This window comes from Rattus norvegicus, chromosome 2, assembly GCF_036323735.1.
Source record: "Rattus norvegicus strain BN/NHsdMcwi chromosome 2, GRCr8, whole genome shotgun sequence".
Classification (NCBI taxonomy): Eukaryota; Metazoa; Chordata; class Mammalia; order Rodentia; family Muridae; genus Rattus; species Rattus norvegicus.
In genome coordinates, this window is record NC_086020.1 from 104,665,860 (window position 1) to 104,683,420 (window position 17,561).

At 39.3% G+C, this 17,561-nt stretch overlaps 1 protein-coding gene across 3 annotated transcripts in view; it reads right to left on the minus strand.

Annotated features, from left to right (window-relative positions):
• Cpa3 (carboxypeptidase A3) overlaps positions 1-7,394 on the minus strand; it is a 31,635-nt gene extending 24,241 nt beyond the window's left edge. For 2 of the 3 annotated variants that reach the window (XM_039102980.2, XM_039102981.2), the window contains exons 1-3: positions 7,310-7,394; positions 7,123-7,198; positions 4,222-4,346 (exon numbers count right to left, since the gene is read on the minus strand). In XM_039102980.2, coding sequence (XP_038958908.1) covers positions 4,222-4,346; positions 7,123-7,198; positions 7,310-7,377 — 269 coding nt within the window. In that variant the 5' untranslated portion in view covers positions 7,378-7,394. 3 annotated transcript variants of the gene reach the window in all.
• Between the last annotated feature and the right edge of the window lie 10,167 nt (positions 7,395-17,561).

Below are 17,561 nucleotides of genomic sequence, written 5' to 3' on the forward strand. Positions count from 1 at the left end.
TTTTTGGAAAATGGAAGTCTTTTTTTGTTTGTTTGTTGTTTTTCGATCCTGCTGTTCAAGCTAGATTTTATAGAATTCGGCTGGGCTAGAATTCAGTTTGGGCTAGGTACTTTGTGTGGAAAATTAATTAATACTAGGGATTGATATCAGGTCTCTATTAATTAGGTAAATTGAAGGGTAGCCACTGGAGCACAAATCACAAGTGAGAAGCCTGGTTATGCAGTGAATCTATGTAGAGGGCATGAGGTTTTGTGCTCACAGATAGCACTAGAGAAACCAGTAGTTTAACTCACACAGGATTTTTTATGTAACAGAAAGCATTTACACTTGTTTTCTGCCCAGAAAGCTGGATGTAGTTTATAATCCAGTGATCCTTTGCTACTGTAGAACCCAGCCTCATTCAAATCCCCCAGACAGTTGAGGGTTGGTTCTCAGTCAATTAAACCAATTCTTATGAGAGAAGTCCCATGTACTCTGCAAAATAATTTACTATTATGCTTGTCCCAGACCCTTATTTCCTAGACCCTTAATCTGAGCATTGTTTGTCAGCCAATAGAACCCATTTTTATGGAAGACATCACAGGTAATTTGCAAAGGAATTTTGATGCAGTCATGCCTTAAATGTCACAAGGAAATTATTTTCCAACGTTGTTCTATGCTTAAATACATCGAAAATAAACTGCTCAGGGTCAGACTCCAGAAGTTTGAACCCAGACCTGCTAAGTCTCGTTGAACTGGATTTCTTTCCTTCTTGCCTCATAAACATCATTTCTCTGCCAGCCATAGTGTTTATAGGGACCCCCACAAGTCTAGAGACCCAGTGCCCAGCATTATTTAGAGGGGAGGAGCCAATTCTTTCAGATGAAAAGATCAAGATGCTAGCTGAATGTAGTGTAATAATGGAAGCCAGAATGTCCTAGGGGTTTCCTCTAACCTTGGTACTGAAATATGAGAATTCTGCAAAGTACTTGTTCGATTTTTATAGTCCCATTTATTAAAATGTAGAAGAGCATATACAAGCATGTTAATTGTAAGCTTAAATGCTTACATTTCCTTATTACTATGATAATCTTCTTGAAGCAACAAAACCAAAAATGGTGATCTATAATTATTACAATAATATTTTTATTTTAAAAACTAGGAATACAAATGTCTTCATACTTTTTTAATGAATGCATTTCCTTATCATTTCAAGCAATAATGTGTTTATGATACTGTACATTATCATAAATCTATTTAAGCTATAGTGAGTCACAATTCACCTCACTATGCAATATATCATAGACATTAATAATTTTTACCTCAGCAGGACGAAAAAGCCCTTTTGAATTAAATCATTAAGGTCTACAGTGAAATATGATATAGGAAGTTCAAAAAGAAAGAGGTAGTGTTTACTGGTGTTTAACATGACAACAGAAAGTTGAGGTTATAACGGTGTCCCCCAGTGCCATCAGAGTGTTTCAAGTTTATTTTCTAAACTGTGAATTTGTTTATGATATTCACCATAAGGGTCTTTGTGTGTGTGTGTCCATGGCCCCAAGACTCAGACTGATATATGGCTCATGGTTGTTGTTCAGCCAATTGTAAGTCCCTTTTACTATTCTGTGGAGCAGAATGAGTTATTTTGTAACTTCAGTTATTTTAAAAGTGTCTCTTCTGCAGTTTAAATCTTGTTCTAGTGCTTCATTTTTATTTTGATGAGGTCAGTTTTATCTCCTAGACTATGATTGGTTGATTAATTATATTCTCTTTCTATTTGATATGTGTGAATGGACACACACACACACACACACACACACACACACACACACACACACACACAGAGTGCTGGCCACTATCCATAGCTCACATAGCTTATGTACCCTGGGCTGACTTCCAATCAGTGGTAGTGTTGTGCCCTTGCTCAGGCTACTGCTGGTTCACGTCTGAACTCTCTGCTTATGGAGCAGATTAGAGCAAATGTAAAATAGAGTGTGAACTGTCAATAACCCTATCGCCTCTACAAACATACTCCAGTAGTCTGAAAGAAACTGTGAATTTTATCTTGTATAGATAGCACTTTAGTATTTAGCAGGCCCAATTTAAAACTAGTTCCATTGTATGGATGGAACAGGAAAGTATTTTACTGAATGAGGTAACCCTGACCCAGGAGGATAAATGCCAAATGCCATATGCTCTCTTCTATTTGTGATACCGAGTTCCAACTCTTTAGATGTGAGTACATAACCTAGAATAATTGCAGAAGTCAGTAAAGTAGAAAGGGAGAAGGGAATAAATAGGGAAAAGTGCTTACCCAAGGAGGGTAGAAGGAGAAAGGACAGATAAAGAACACCAAGAGTATTTGAAAAAGCCATAGGGAAAAAACATTGTTTTATAAACTTACTTAAACACACCCACAGAGATAATAGTGGAATTCTGCCACATGAAGTGATAATGGTCCCCTGCAAGAAGCCACAGATACACAAAACCCCAGTGCTGTTGGTCAAGGGGTCCAAGGCACCCCCCACCTGCCCAAAAACAATATAGGCTATTACCATTTCCCTTGGTTGCTTCCCAGAACTTGAAGGTAAGAGCATGTTACTGAAGACACTATATATTTCAGACACAGGACTTAGTACCATTGAGGTGAAACTGATGTGGAAACATTTTTCCTGAGGTGATCCTTTTACAATATCAGGGGGTGTATTGCAGGCTGCTACAGGAGAGAGACATTCAACAAGTCTACCTGGTTATAAACCTATTCACCCTTAACAATGACCATCTGGTAAGGCAAGATATCCCCAGTGGTACAATAGTGATGATTTATCATAGCCACATTCTATCTTCCTTTCCTTTCCTTTCCTTTCCTTTCCTTTCCTTTCCTTTCCTTTCCTTTCCTTTCCTTTCCTTTCCTTTCCTTTCCTTTCTTTCTTCTTTTTTCTTCCTTCCTTCCTTCCTTGCTTTCTTTTTTTGGTGGGGTTTGTGACAGTACCTACTCTGTCTCTTATGTAGTCATGGCTGTCCTGGAATTTTCTATGTAGACCAGATTGTCCTTGAACTCAAAGAGATCTTCCTGCTTATGCCTCCATAGAGCTGGGATCAAAGGTATGTGCCACCTTGTCCAGCCAATTGCACTTTTATTTTAAGAGTGAACAATAGCTGTTTAGTTGGACTTTAAGCTCATTCAGTAGGAGGGAATTCATGCCTGGTACTGTAGACCCATGGTTGGAGAGGTCATAAACCTTAAGAGTAGTCATTCCCAATCTTCCTAATGCTATGATCCTTTAATACAGTTCCTCATGCTATGGTGACCCCCACCATAAAATTATTCTTGTCGCTTCTTCATAACTATAACCTTGTTACTGTTATGAATTGTAGTGTAAATATTTTTGGAAATTCAGGTTTGCTAAAGGAGCCATAATAGGTTGAGAACCACTGACCTAGAGAACAACCCATTACTGCCAATTTCCTAAATCAATATAGCTTCTTACTATATGCTAAACCCATATGCTATCCATACACCCATAGATAGATTTACCTTTCACCTCTCACCAAAGAAGCTTCATTTTGCAAGAGATGGAAACTTAGAAAGGTTCATGGCTGGACAGGTCACCATTGAAGAGAATATATATATATATATGTATATGTATATATTTACCTAAGGCTTGGGCAGCATCTTAGAAGAGAGAGAAGGACTGTAAGAATCAGAGGACCCAGACTCCCAATGTGAGACAATGACTTCTAGACACAACGGGTTTGCCACAAAATTCATGAAGTCCCAACAATATAGCTGCCTATACAATATCTTCATCATAACCATACAAGTCAACATGTCAACGTGGATGGGACAAATATCACAAGACCCACCACTAGATGAAGATCTACAAGAAGCTGATAACTGCTGAAGAAGGGATTATCAGTTTTCTTCAGCTTATATAGTCCCATGTGGTCATCCCTAAACATACATACATACAAGGAACACTAAGTAGACTCAGTAAGGGTATGCTTGTGTGTGTATCAATAATGATTATAGAAGATGAAGTCATGAATTCCAGAGGGTGTAAATGGAAAGACACAGGAAGAGTTTGAGGATGGAGAGAGGTTTGGAAATGATGAAAACTTAGTGCGCTCATGTATAAAATCCAACCCCTGATACCTCAAGGACTTTTAAAAAAAAATCCTAAAGATTTTAAGGTTACCCAAACTCTATGAAATATAGATGGATATTTGCCCAGGACTTACTCATAGTCCATTTTATGTTGTTCCAAGGTAGACTGGATAGTCTGAGATTCCTTCTCAGTAACTCGGAAATCCACAGTCATATTAACAGCAATATCATGGATAGCATCTGGATACCAGAAGTCAAGCTACAAGACAAGACCATTGATAACTGTGCTTGTTTGTTTGCCAAACACGTATGAATTTTAAGATGCTGAGTGTAGCTGTATACCTGTACCTTTAGAAATCTGGGGTGTAAAAACACGAGGATTCTGTTTTGGGGCTTGCTGGTTGCTGGGTTCAGTAAGAAATACATTCTCAAAGGAATAAGCTAGAGTGATAAAGGCATTTGTTAATTTCTTTGGCCTCTGCTTTTATATGGGTATCTATAGGCTCCCCCACACAGGAGAGGAAACACTCTATAGTACATATAGGTATTAGACCCACACTGGCCGTGCATTGTGCAGCATAAAGGGGTGTAGGGTTTGTGTAACTAATAAGCTAATGAGAATCTTTTTTAAAAAACAAATGTATTTAAGAGCTGTTGACTATAAAATAGTAGGAAAGAAATCATTCGTACTAACTAACATTTTGGAATAATGCATTTATCAGAGCAAATAAAAGAGACAACCCTTGATTAATCATGTTTTACTGGGTATCAACATGATTATTTAATAATTGATTTGGCCACACTTGACAGTAATTTAGCTTTTATGATATTTTGGCTTGTCCCATGAATTTCCCTGTGAATTTTAGAATTCTGGTAAAGTTTATAGCTGACAAGAAGGTACAATTTATTAATCTTCTTTTTAAAATTTTCTATTTTAGTAATATGTCCTTGGTCAAAACACTGAAACATTATTTTTCAGTGTGCTTTAATTTTAAAAATGTGGTCGCCCGGCTTCCTTGGTGGGTACTATAGATGTAGTGAGGTGGACATATGTCCTGAGATATCTTGAGTGCTAATGTCCTGGTTGCTATATTCCCATACCTGGAAATTTCAGCAAATTTAACACATGAGCCCACAAGAACAGCATTTATGTTAAAATAGTTTGAGAAGGTTCCAGCTCTTAAGTTTCTTTAAAATAATAGTCAATTTTGAAACCTAGTGAAATACAAATTCCCAGTCTGGGAGATGTGACGATGATGTCCAGTCTCCACCATCACACCCCACCTGGGAGATGTGAGGGAGCTGCTCAGTTTCTGCCATGACACTGAGATTGAGGTGTGGTCCAAGTCACTGTGGATGTCTCTTAGTTACAACACATGTCAGGTTTTGGGCAGTCCACTATGGGACAACATGAGTTTTTTACGAACCAATCAACACATCTGTTTACTTTGAAACATCGTAGAACAAGTTGTACATATCAGGAGTTAGTTTATAGGCTAGATATCATAATAACAATATCTGTGCTCTAGCAAGAAAATGTGGAGGAAGGATTTCATGCTCTAAAGACTGTTGTGAATATTAAGTAGCAAGCATATAGGTGTGTCACAGAAGAGCCCCATAGGGAAGTTATAAGAGGAGGTTGTGTGTACCTGACAAAGCTGCACACAAATATTTCCACCATGTTAGCTAGCAGCAGAGGAACGAGCAGGGTATCCTTACAAAAAGAACAAGGCAGTTTCCTGCTGGAGCTATGGACTGATCTGTCTTGTAGAAACAGGAAGACTTAGCCAGATAAAGAATTAGAAATAACATTCTTTGTGAAAAAAAGGGATATAAGGTGGGTGAAGTTGTGATGTCTGTGGATCTCCAGGGGCAGGAAACAGAGAAGAGGGGCTGGGGACTAAAAAGAGTATCCATATGGCAAATCATGGAGGTCTCTGGCCACACTAATCACTGCCAAAGGCTTTCATAGCTTTTGTTCACAGAAGTCCCTTGTGATATTTGTTACTGTGCCTACTTAGTGATGCTCCTATGACTGGAGAGCAGGCGATGATCAGCTACATGTTGCAGGCAGTGGCTTCTGTAACTTCTAAGGGCCACAAAGCCACTATAGAACTAGGATTTGAACCCTTACACCTGGCTTTGAAGAACATGCTGCGCTTGTGGACATTTTCAAATGAGGAAGCACAGTTGTCAAGTTTAAAGATCGCAGTGAACACGTGACTTTGTGGGAGGCAGAACAAAAATGCTGGACACTGGTGTTCTAGTGAAGAGACACCGGAATTGTTCCAGTCTGAGACAGGCCAGAGCAGCACAGGGGTGTTGATCGTGTGGATGTGAAGAATATTTAGGAATTAGAATATGCAGAACTTTTGACTGGTTTGACTGAAGAGAGTGATTGGAATGAAAGCCAGGCTTGGCTCTGGGTTTTAATCCGAGGTGTAATGTGAGTGGTTTCAGTTACTATCTTCTTAGGTCAGGTTCTCTGTTTTAAGAGTGTTACATTGTAAGTCTGATGGTGAACATGGCATAAGAGTAAGGTGACTGGGACAAGGTGACTTGTGTAAAAGGAGTGGCTGAACCCATGATAGAAAAAAATGCTCTCTTTTCTGTTGGATTTTAAGATACTGCTTTACACTTAAGGATTTCTTTTGAAAGTGTACTCACTATTGGCAAGCCAGTACTTTACTCTCATCAGATTATACTTGAACAGAAGTCAGCAGAAGAAACTGGAGTGGATGTTGGGGGTGGGGGGATTCACAGGAGTGAAAGAAGACAATGAGAAAGGCACCCAGAATGCCCCTTGTTTTACAGATTTACTTAGGAGCTGTTGCTTATAAAGCCAGAAGGAAAATCAGTGAAACTTGAAACAAAACTAAGGGAGGTGCTGGCTCCTGGCTGAGTTCTACCAATGGTTCCTGTCATTTCTCGCTGTTTGTCAACCTTTCATAGCCCATGGGCATTGAAGACAAAATCAAAGGATTATCTCTTAGAGAATAGAAAAGAAAGATGTAAGACCCCTCTGAGTATTTTACCTCAATGGTTTGGGTCAAGTTCTTCAAGATACTTGCTTGCTTTTCATCCTGGAGTTTCACACGGAATACCTTCTCCCTTTATGTAGATAAAAGACAGAAACCAAAGAAACAAATCTCAGTGACTTTTAAAGACATATTCCTTAATTCTTCTTTTCACCCAGAGACGACAATAGGAAGGGAAATTTACCTGTCAAACTGAACAGGAGCAATTGCAAGTGTGGAATAGATGACCCCCATAAGCAAGAAGGACCTCATGGTTTTTCTATGCTTGATCTGACCCCTTTATGGGTTTTATACCTTGGCTTTTATCTCAAGGAGCAACTGATTTCCTCTGGGGTTTCCGGGCATGAACAGTCCTTCTGTCTCATATTTTTACAGTTGGGAGGGGGGTGGGCATGTGAATATCCAGGTTTCTTTCTCCTTTCTTAATAATAGGAAATATACACTTCTCTGAAAAAGATTAGGAAGAAAATCCCTTTAGCAAGTACTTTGCCCAAGGTGATAGGAAGAGCCTATTCAGAGAGGTAAGGCAGTAACTTAACTCTGTTTGTTCTAAAATACTAACCTCCTAGTAAGCTTGAATTAAACAGCAGATGAAGCCTAATCATAGATTTTAAGTAGAAAAAAAATAAATGTACTTAATTTTTTGCGAGTATGTGTTTGAAGTGGAGTTTGTGCATGCTGTGACATATGTGTGGAGAAAGAGGACAACTTACATAGAAAACATATTCTATCCTTCTACCATGTGGGTCTTTGGGGATTGGACTCATGTCATGGATCTTGGTGGCAAGTGCCCTTACCCACTGACTCTCTGCACTGGCCTGTATCCTACTTTTTAAAAGTTACATTTATAACCTCAAATGAATTTGAGTAACTACCACGGCACTTTGGTGCACAGTCTTATGCAAGTTATCTCTTCTTCTTCTTCTTCTTCTTCTTCTTCTTCTTCTTCTTCTTCTTCTTCTTCTTCTTCTTCTTCTTCTTCTTCTTCTTCTTCTTCTTCTCCTTCCTCCTCCTCTTCCTCTTCTTTTCTTCTCTTTCTTCTCCTCCTCCTAATCCTCCTCCTATTCCTCTTCCACCTTCTCCTCCTTCTCCTTGTCCTTCTTCTCTTCCTCCTCCTCCTTTTCCCCTTTGTCTTCTTCCTCCTCCTCCTTCTCCCCCTCCCCCTCCCCCTCCTCTTCCTTCCTTCTTGCTTCCTCTTCCTTCTCTCTTTCTTTCTTTGGAAGTTTGGGTAGGCAAGATATTGCTATGTTTGAGTTGGATTTTGGAGTTAAAGGTTGGCCTTGAAGTTAGAAATTTCTTGCCTCAGCCTTACTGGTTCTGGTATTGTAAGTGTGTGTTATAACGTCAACTTGGCTACATATACTTATCAAAATATTGTTATTGAAGAATGTCCTGAGAAACAATAGATATTCCATTCAAGAGTTTCATGTATACTCTCAAGAATCTTGTCTAAACTCTGAAAATAAGAAAGTAAAAATTTTTATAAAATTCTGTGTGTCTTCATTGGTCAATGTTGGCAACACTAGAAACTCTCAGAACAAAGGCTTGATCTGTTGCTTTTGCCTGAACATGTGTTTGACAAGAGCAAACTGAAAAGGAAGGCTTGATTTTAGATTTAGACAGATAAAGGTTAAAATGGGTCCTAAAACTTAGCTGTACCCATGTGAGTGGTGTCTTGCCTTAGTTCCTTATCTGTAAAGATACTATGAAGATGTTCATGAATGACAAGATTAACCAAGATAGTATATGTAAAGGAATTAGCATTTGGTAAATGACTCTAAAGTATGAGCTCTCCTTCAGGTTAGACAAACAGAAACTCACAGTTGGACACTGTTAGGCTGGAGAACTGATCAGTATCAACATGTATCATGTGATAGATTCAAGTAAAGGATTGTTCAAACAGAAATGTTTCTAGGCACTTCATCCTCAGACTTTTCAAACCTCTAATTCACTACTGAAAATAGTTTTGCCAGTTATATAAGAAAATAGAAAAAAAGAAAATTTTAATTCTGTTAGTCTAACGTATTTTTTTTCCTTTTGGTCGTAAACCTCTGACACCAAGCCTGATGATCAGAGCTGGATCTGTGGGACTCACATAGTAGAAGGAGAGAACCAACTCACCTCGGTAGTCCTGAGACAACCTTATACCACTTTATATAAAGAAGAGGCTTGATTTTCCTAGGGATCTAGATAAGTTGAGGCAAGTGGGAACCTCATGATTGAATTCTGATGATAAAGTACATCTTTTGACTTGTGCATGTTGATAAGTCAGTGTTCCTGAATAAAATCTTAAGCTGACACTCATTCAGGCACATATTCAGGGCCTCTCTCCCCAACTGTCCACTTACTGTTTGGGGCAAAGGACAATAGAGTTCAGATATATTCATGAACTTTTATTCAGAATGTGGGTTATTTCTTGTCATACAGAATTCAGCATAGCTTCCTATCACCATATCAAAGTTTATGAAAGGGCTCAGTCTGTGTGTAAAGCAGGACAAATAGCTGTGAGAATAATGCCATTTCAGAATAGACTATATCAAGTTGTTATATTTCAGTTTAAGTGAGTCACCTCAAATTAAAAGTTTAACACTTCACACAGCAATACATTTCTATCTTTTGGAGTTCCAGAATCCTAGGACGTCTATGACCATGCTAATCTAAGCATGTGTTAAGATATTGCTTTATTTTTCCACTCTGCTTTTCTGCTCTCTAACATTATTACCATCAAAGAATTGTCACAGAAAATGGAAGTGAAAAGATTTTGTTAGTAGGATCTTTCTAATGATTCTCCTTTCAAAAATTCTACTCAACGAATGGTTAGAATATCTTTAGATATCTCTCTAAGGGTATGCTGAAAGAGAAAAAAATTCTGTATTTAGTTGCAGATTCTGGATTTATTAATTTTTCCCATCGTGTTTGGGGTTAAACAAAGGTAATAGATCCCATAACTTAAAATTATATTTATTTATTTATTTATTTATTTATTTATTGATTGTGTGTGTGTGTGTGTGTGTGTGTGTGTGTGTGTGTTGTAGAGGTCAGAGCATAACTTTGTAGAGTTGATTCCCCCATTCTACTATGTCATTTCCAAGGCTTTGTAGCAGGTGTTCTTACCTGCTAAAATATCTGAATGGTCCAGAATTGGTTGAGTTCTTTTTTTTTTTTTTTTCTTTCTTTCTTTTTTTTTTTTTATTAACTTGAGTATTTCTTATATACATTTTGAGTGTTATTCCCTTTCCCGGTCTCCGGGCAAACATCCCCTCCCCCCTCCCCTTCCTTATGGGTGTTCCCCTCCCAACCCTCCCCCCATTGCCGCCCTCTCCCCATAGAATAGTTCACTGGGGGTTCAGTCTTAGCAGGACCCAGGGCTTCCCCTTCCACTGGTGCTCTTACTAGGATATTCATTGCTACCTATGGGGTCAGAGTCCAGGGTCAGTCCATGTATAGTCTTTAGGTAGTGGCTTAGTCCCTGGAAGCTCTGGTTGCTTGGCATTGTTGTACTTTTGGGGTCTCGAGCCCCTTCAAGCTCTTCCAGTTCTTTCTCTGATTCCTTCAATAGGGGACCTATTCTCAGTTCAGTGGTTTGCTGCTGGCATTCGCCTCTATATTTGCTGTATTCTGGCTGTGTCTCTCAGGAGCGATCTACATCCGGCTCCTGTCGGTCTGCACTTCTTTGCTTCATCCATCTTGTCTAATTGGGTGGCTGTATATGTAAGGGCCACATGTGGGGCAGGCTCTGAATGGGTGTTCCTTCAGTCTCTGTTTTAATCTTTGCCTCTTCCTTCCCTGCCAAGGGTATTCTTTTTCCTCATTTAAAGAAGGAGTGAAGCATTCACATTTTGATCATCCATCTTGAGTTTCCTTTGTTCTAGGGATCTAGGGTAATTCAAGCATTTGGGCTAATAGCCACTTATCAATGAGTGCATACCATGTATGTCTTTCTGTGATTGGGTTAGCTCACTCAGGATGATATTTTCCAGTTCCAACCATTTGCCTACGAATTTCATAAACTCGTTGTTTTTGATAGCTGAGTAATATTCCATTGTGTAGATGTACCACATTTTCTGTATCCATTCTTCTGTTGAAGGGCATCTGGGTTCTTTCCATTTTCTGGCTATTATAAATAAGGCTGCGATGAACATAGTGGAGCGCGTGTCTCTTTTATATGTTGAGGCATCTTTTGGGTATATGCCCAAGAGAGGTATAGCTGGATCCTCAGGCAGTTCAATGTCCAATTTTGTGAGGAACCTCCAGACTGATTTCCAGAATGGTTTTACCAGTCTGCAATCCCACCAACAATGGAGGAGTGTTCCTCTTTCTCCACATCCTCGCCAGCATCTGCTGTCACCTGAGTTTTTGATCTTAGCCAATCGCACTGGTGTGAGGTGAAATCTCAGGGTTGTTTTGATTTGCATTTCCCTTATGACTAAAGATGTTGAACATTTCTTTAGGTGTTTCTCAGCCATTCGGCATTCCTCAGCTGTGAATTCTTTGTTTAGCTCTGAACCCCATTTTTTAATAGGGTTATTTGTTTCCCTGCGGTCTAACTTCTAGAGTTCTTTGTATATTTTGGATATAAGGCCTCTATCTGTTGTAGGATTGGTAAAGATCTTTTCCCAATCTGTTGGTTGCCGTTTTGTCCTAACCACAGTGTCCTTTGCCTTACAGAAGCTTTGCAGTTTTATGAGATCCCATTTGTCGATTCTTGATCTTAGAGCATAAGCCATTGGTGTTTTGTTCAGGAAATTTTTTCCAGTGCCCATGTGTTCCAGATGCTTCCCTAGTTTTTCTTCTATTAGTTTGAGTGTGTCTGGTTTGATGTGGAGGTCCTTGATCCACTTGGACTTAAGCTTTGTACAGGGTGATAAGGATGGATCGATCTGCATTCTTCTACATGTTGCCCTCCAGTTGAACCAGCACCATTTGCTGAAAATGCTATCTTTTTTCCATTGGATGGTTTTGGCTCCTTTGTCAAAGATCAAGTGCCCATAGGTGTGTGGGTTCATTTCTGGGTCTTCAATTCTATTCCATTGGTCTATCTGTCTGTCTCTGTACCAATACCATGCAGTTTTTATCACTATTGCTCTGTAATACTGCTTGAGTTCAGGGATAGTGATTCCCCCTGAAGTCCTTTTATTGTTGAGGATAGCTTTAGCTATCCTGGGTTTTTTGTTATTCCAGATGAATTTGCAAATTGTTCTGTCTAACTCTTTGAAGAATTGGATTGGTATTTTGATGGGGTTTGCATTGAATTTGTAGATTGCTTTTGGTAAAATGGCCATTTTTACTATATTAATCCTGCCAATCCATGAGCATGGGAGATCTTTCCATCTTCTGAGGTCTTCTTCAATTTCTTTCCTCAGTGTCTTGAAGTTCTTATTGTACAGATCTTTTACTTGCTTGGTTAAAGTCACACCGAGGTACTTTATATTATTTGGGTCTATTATGAAGGGTGTCGTTTCCCTAATTTCTTTCTCGGCTTGTTTCTCTTTTGTATAGAGGAAGGCTACTGATTTATTTGAGTTAATTTTATACCCAGCCACTTTGCTGAAGTTGTTTATCAGCTTTAGTAGTTCTCTGGTGGAACTTTTGGGATCACTTAAATATACTATCATGTCATCTGCAAATAGTGATATTTTGACCTCTTCTTTTCCGATCTGTATCCCTTTGATCTCCTTTTGTTGTCTGATTGCTCTGGCTAGAACTTCAAGAACTATATTGAATAAGTAGGGAGAGAGTGGGCAGCCTTGTCTAGTCCCTGATTTTAGTGGGATTGCTTCAAGTTTCTCTCCATTTAGTTTAATGTTAGCAACTGGTTTGCTGTATATGGCTTTTACTAAGTTTAGGTATGGGCCTTGAATTCCTATTCTTTCCAGGACTTTTATCATGAAGGGGTGTTGAATTTTGTCAAATGCTTTCTCAGCATCTAATGAAATGATCATGTGGTTCTGTTCTTTCAGTTTGTTTATATGATGGATCACGTTGATGGTTTTCCGTATATTAAACCATCCCTGCATGCCTGGGATGAAGCCTACTTGATCATGGTGGATGATTGTTTTGATGTGCTCTTGAATTCGGTTTGCCAGAATTTTATTGAGTATTTTTGCGTCGATATTCATAAGGGAAATTGGTCTGAAGTTCTCTTTCTTTGTTGTGTCTTTGTGTGGTTTAGGTATAAGAGTAATTGTGGCTTCGTAGAAGGAATTCGGTAGGGCTCCATCTGTTTCAATTTTGTGGAATAGTTTGGATAATATTGGTATGAGGTCTTCTATGAAGGTTTGATAGAATTCTGCACTAAACCCGTCTGGACCTGGGCTCTTTTTGGTTGGGAGACCTTTAATGACTGCTTCTATTTCCTTAGGAGTTATGGGGTTGTTTAACTGGTTTATCTGTTCCTGATTTAACTTCGATACCTGGTATCTGTCTAGGAAATTGTCCATTTCCTGAAGATTTTCAAGTTTTGTTGAATATAGGTTTTTATAGTAAGATCTGATGATTTTTTGAATTTCCTCCGAATCTGTAGTTATGTCTCCCTTTTCATTTCTGATTTTGTGAATTTGGACGCACTCTCTGTGTCCTCTCGTTAGTCTGGCTAAGGGTTTATCTATCTTGTTGATTTTCTCAAAGAACCAACTTTTGGTTCTGTTGATTCTTTCTATGGTCCTTTTTGTTTCTACTTGGTTGATTTCAGCTCTGAGTTTGATTATTTCCTGCCTTCTACTCCTCCTGGGTGTATTTGCTTCTCATTGTTCTAGAGCTTTTAGGTGTGCTGTCAAGCTGCTGACATATGCTCTTTCCTGTTTCTTTCTGCAGGCACTCAGCGCTATGAGTTTTCCTCTTAGCACAGCTTTCATTGTGTCCCATAAGTTTGAGTATGTTGTATCTTCATTTTCATTAAATTCTAAAAAGTTTTCAATTTCTTTCTTTATTTCTTCCTTGACCAGGTTATCATTGAGTAGAGCATTGTTCAATTTCCACGTATATGTGGGCATTCTTCCCTTATTGTTATTGAAGACCAGTTTTAGGCCGTGGTGGTCCGATAGCACGCATGGGATTATTTCTATCTTTCTGTACCTGTTGAGGCCCGTTTTTTGACCAATTATATGGTCAATTTTGGAGAAAGTACCATGAGGAGCTGAGAAGAAGGTATATCCTTTTGCTTTAGGATAGAATGTTCTATAAATATCCGTTAAGTCCATTTGGCTCATGACTTCTCTTAGTCTGTCTACATCACTGTTTAATTTCTGTTTCCATGATCTGTCCATTGATGAGAGTGGGGTGTTGAAATCTCCCACTATTATTGTGTGAGGTCCAATGTGTGTTTTGAGCTTTAGTAAGGTTTCTTTTACGTATGTAGGTGCCCTTGTATTTGGGGCATAGATATTTAGGATTGAGAGTTCATCTTGGTTGATTTTTCCTTTGATGAATATGAAGTGTCCTTCTTTATCTTTTTTGATGACTTTTAGTTGGAAATTGATTTTATTTGATATTAGAATGGCTACTCCAGCTTGCTTCTTCTGACCATTTGCTTGGAAAGTTGTTTTCCAGCCTTTCACTCTGAGGTAGTGTCTGTCTTTGTCTCTGAGGTGTGTTTCCTGTAGGCAGCAGAATGCAGGGTCCTCGTTGCGTATCCAGTTTGTTAATCTATGTCTTTTTATTGGGGAGTTGAGGCCATTGATATTGAGAGATATTAAGGAATAGTGATTATTGCTTCCCGTTATATTCATATTTGATGTGAGGTTATGTTTGTGTGCTTTCATTCTCTTTGTTTTGTTGCCAAGACGATTAGTTTCTTGCTTCTTCTATGGTATAGCTTGCCTCCTTATGTTGGGCTTTACCATTTATTATCCTTTGTAGTGCTGGATTTGTAGAAAGATATTGTGTAAATTTGGTTTTGTCATGGAATATCTTGGTTTCTCCATCAATGTTAATTGAGAGTTTTGCTGGATACAGTAATCTGGGCTGGCATTTGTGTTCTCTTAGGGTCTGTATAACATCAGTCCAGGATCTTCTGGCCTTCATAGTTTCTGGCGAGAAGTCTGGTGTGATTCTGATAGGTCTCCCTTTATATGTTACTTGACCTTTTTCCCTTACTGCTTTTAATATTCTTTCTTTATTTTGTGCGTTTGGTGTTTTGACAATTATGTGACGGGAGGTGTTACTTTTCTGGTCCAATCTATTTGGAGTTCTGTAGGCTTCCTGTATGTCTATGGGTATCTCTTTTTTTAGGTTAGGGAAGTTTTCTTCTATGATTTTGTTGAAGATATTTACTGGTCCTTTGAGCTGGGAGTCTTCACTCTCTTCTATACCTATTATCCTTAGGTTTGATCTTCTCATTGAGTCCTGGATTTCCTGTATGTTTTGGACCAGTAGCTTTTTCCGCTTTACATTATCTTTGACAGTTGAGTCAATGATTTCTATGGAATCTTCTGCTCCTGAGATTCTCTCTTCCATCTCTTGTATTCTGTTGGTGACGCTTGTATCTACAGCTCCTTGTCTCTTCTTTTGGTTTTCTATATCCAGGGTTGTTTCCATGTGTTCTTTCTTGATTGCTTCTATTTCCATTTTTAATTCCTTCAACTGTTTGATTGTGTTTTCCTGGAATTCTTTCAGGGATTTTTGCGATTCCTCTCTGTAGGCTTTTACTTGTTTATTAATGTTTTCCTGTGCTTCCCTAAGTGTGTTCAGGTCTTTCCTGAAGTCCTCCAGCATCATGATCAAATATGATTTTGAAACTAGATCTTGCTTTTCTGGTGTGTTTGGATATTCCATGTTTGTTTTGGTGGGAGAATTGGGCTCCGATGATGGCATGTAGTCTTGGTTTCTGTTGCTTGGGTTCCTGCGCTTGCCTCTCGCCATCAGATTATCTCTAGTGTTACTTTGTTCTGCTATTTCTGACAGTGGCTAGACTGTCCTATAAGCCTGTGTGTCAGGAGTGCTGTAGACCTGTTTTCCTCTCTTTCAGTCAGTTATGGGGACAGAGTGTTCTGCTTTCGGGCGTGTAGTTTTTCCTCTCTACAGGTCTTCAGCTGTTCCTGTGGGCCTGTGTCTTGAGTTCACCAGGCAGCTTTCTTGCAGCAGAAAAGTTGGTCTTACCTGTGGTCCCGAGGCTCAGGTTTGCTCGTGGGTTGCTGTCCAGGGGCTCTCTGCAGCGGCAGCAACCAGGAAGACCTGTGCCGCCCCTTCCGGGAGCTTCAGTGCACCAGGGTTCCAGATGGTCTTTGGCTTTTTCCTCTGGCGTCCGAGACGTGTGTGCAGGGAGCAGTCTCTTCTGGTTTCCCAGGCTTGTCTGCCTCTCTGAACGTTTAGCTCTCCCTCCCACGGGATTTGGGTGCAGAGAACTGTTTATCCGGTCTGTTTCCTTCAGGGTCCGGTGGTGTCTCTGGCAGGGGTCCTGCCGCTCCTGGGCCCTCCCCCACGGGAGCCCAGAGGCCTTATACAGTTTCCTCTTGGGCCAGGGATGTGGGCAGGGGTGAGCAGTGTTGGTGGTCTCTTCCGCTCTGCCGCCTCAGGAGTGCCCACCTGACCAGGCGGTTGGGTCTCTCTCTCACCGGGTCTGGGAGCAGAGAGCTGCTGCGGGCCGGGATCCGTGGGTGCATTTCTTTACATTTAAAAAAGTATTCAGTTTGGGACTTTGGAGCATTCTTATTTGACTTATATTCATGATTTGCATATGTTGGTTGGCAGATTATACATGAAAAGCATGGAGGAGAGCTAAGGAAGTTAACTAGAATACACACATACACACCTATTTGCGAATGTATCTATGCACACAATTAATTAATTCATGGTAATTTACTTTTTGCACTTAAGAATCTCCCTCAATACATGTGTTGAGGATTTATAGACCAATACTGACAGAGAATTTTGCACTTAAGAATCTCCCTCAATACACGTGTTGAGGATTTGTAGACCAATACTGACAGAGAACACTGTTTATAATCGGAAACTTATGAATAGGAAAAAATACTTTGAAGAGCATTGGTAAGCTGTGGTTTCAATGCTGCCATCTTGTGGGAAATCAGGGCATTAGTCAGTTTTTGGCTTGACAGCTTCACTTCAAGTCCCAAATGGCTGTGACTTCAAATGAACTTTATATAAGAACATTGTTATATTTTAATATATATTATGATCATGTTATATTAAATATGATTTCATATTTTTGGCACCACATTTTTTCTACAAGATGCTCCAAAGTTATAAATTAGGTATATATAATTCTGTTTTAAAATATTGAATTGGTGTCATATATTAGCTGACTTTCTTCTAATTCCGTAAAATATCAGTTCATGTATGATGTGAAAATAATAGAGTGGCTTTTGGTTCTTTTATTGATCCAGTTGGCCCTACTAGCATCTCTTGTCTTACTTCCAGTCTGCTTGCCACAATCTGCTGTTCTAAGAAGATTCTGGTAAAGTCATTCAACACTCCCCAGC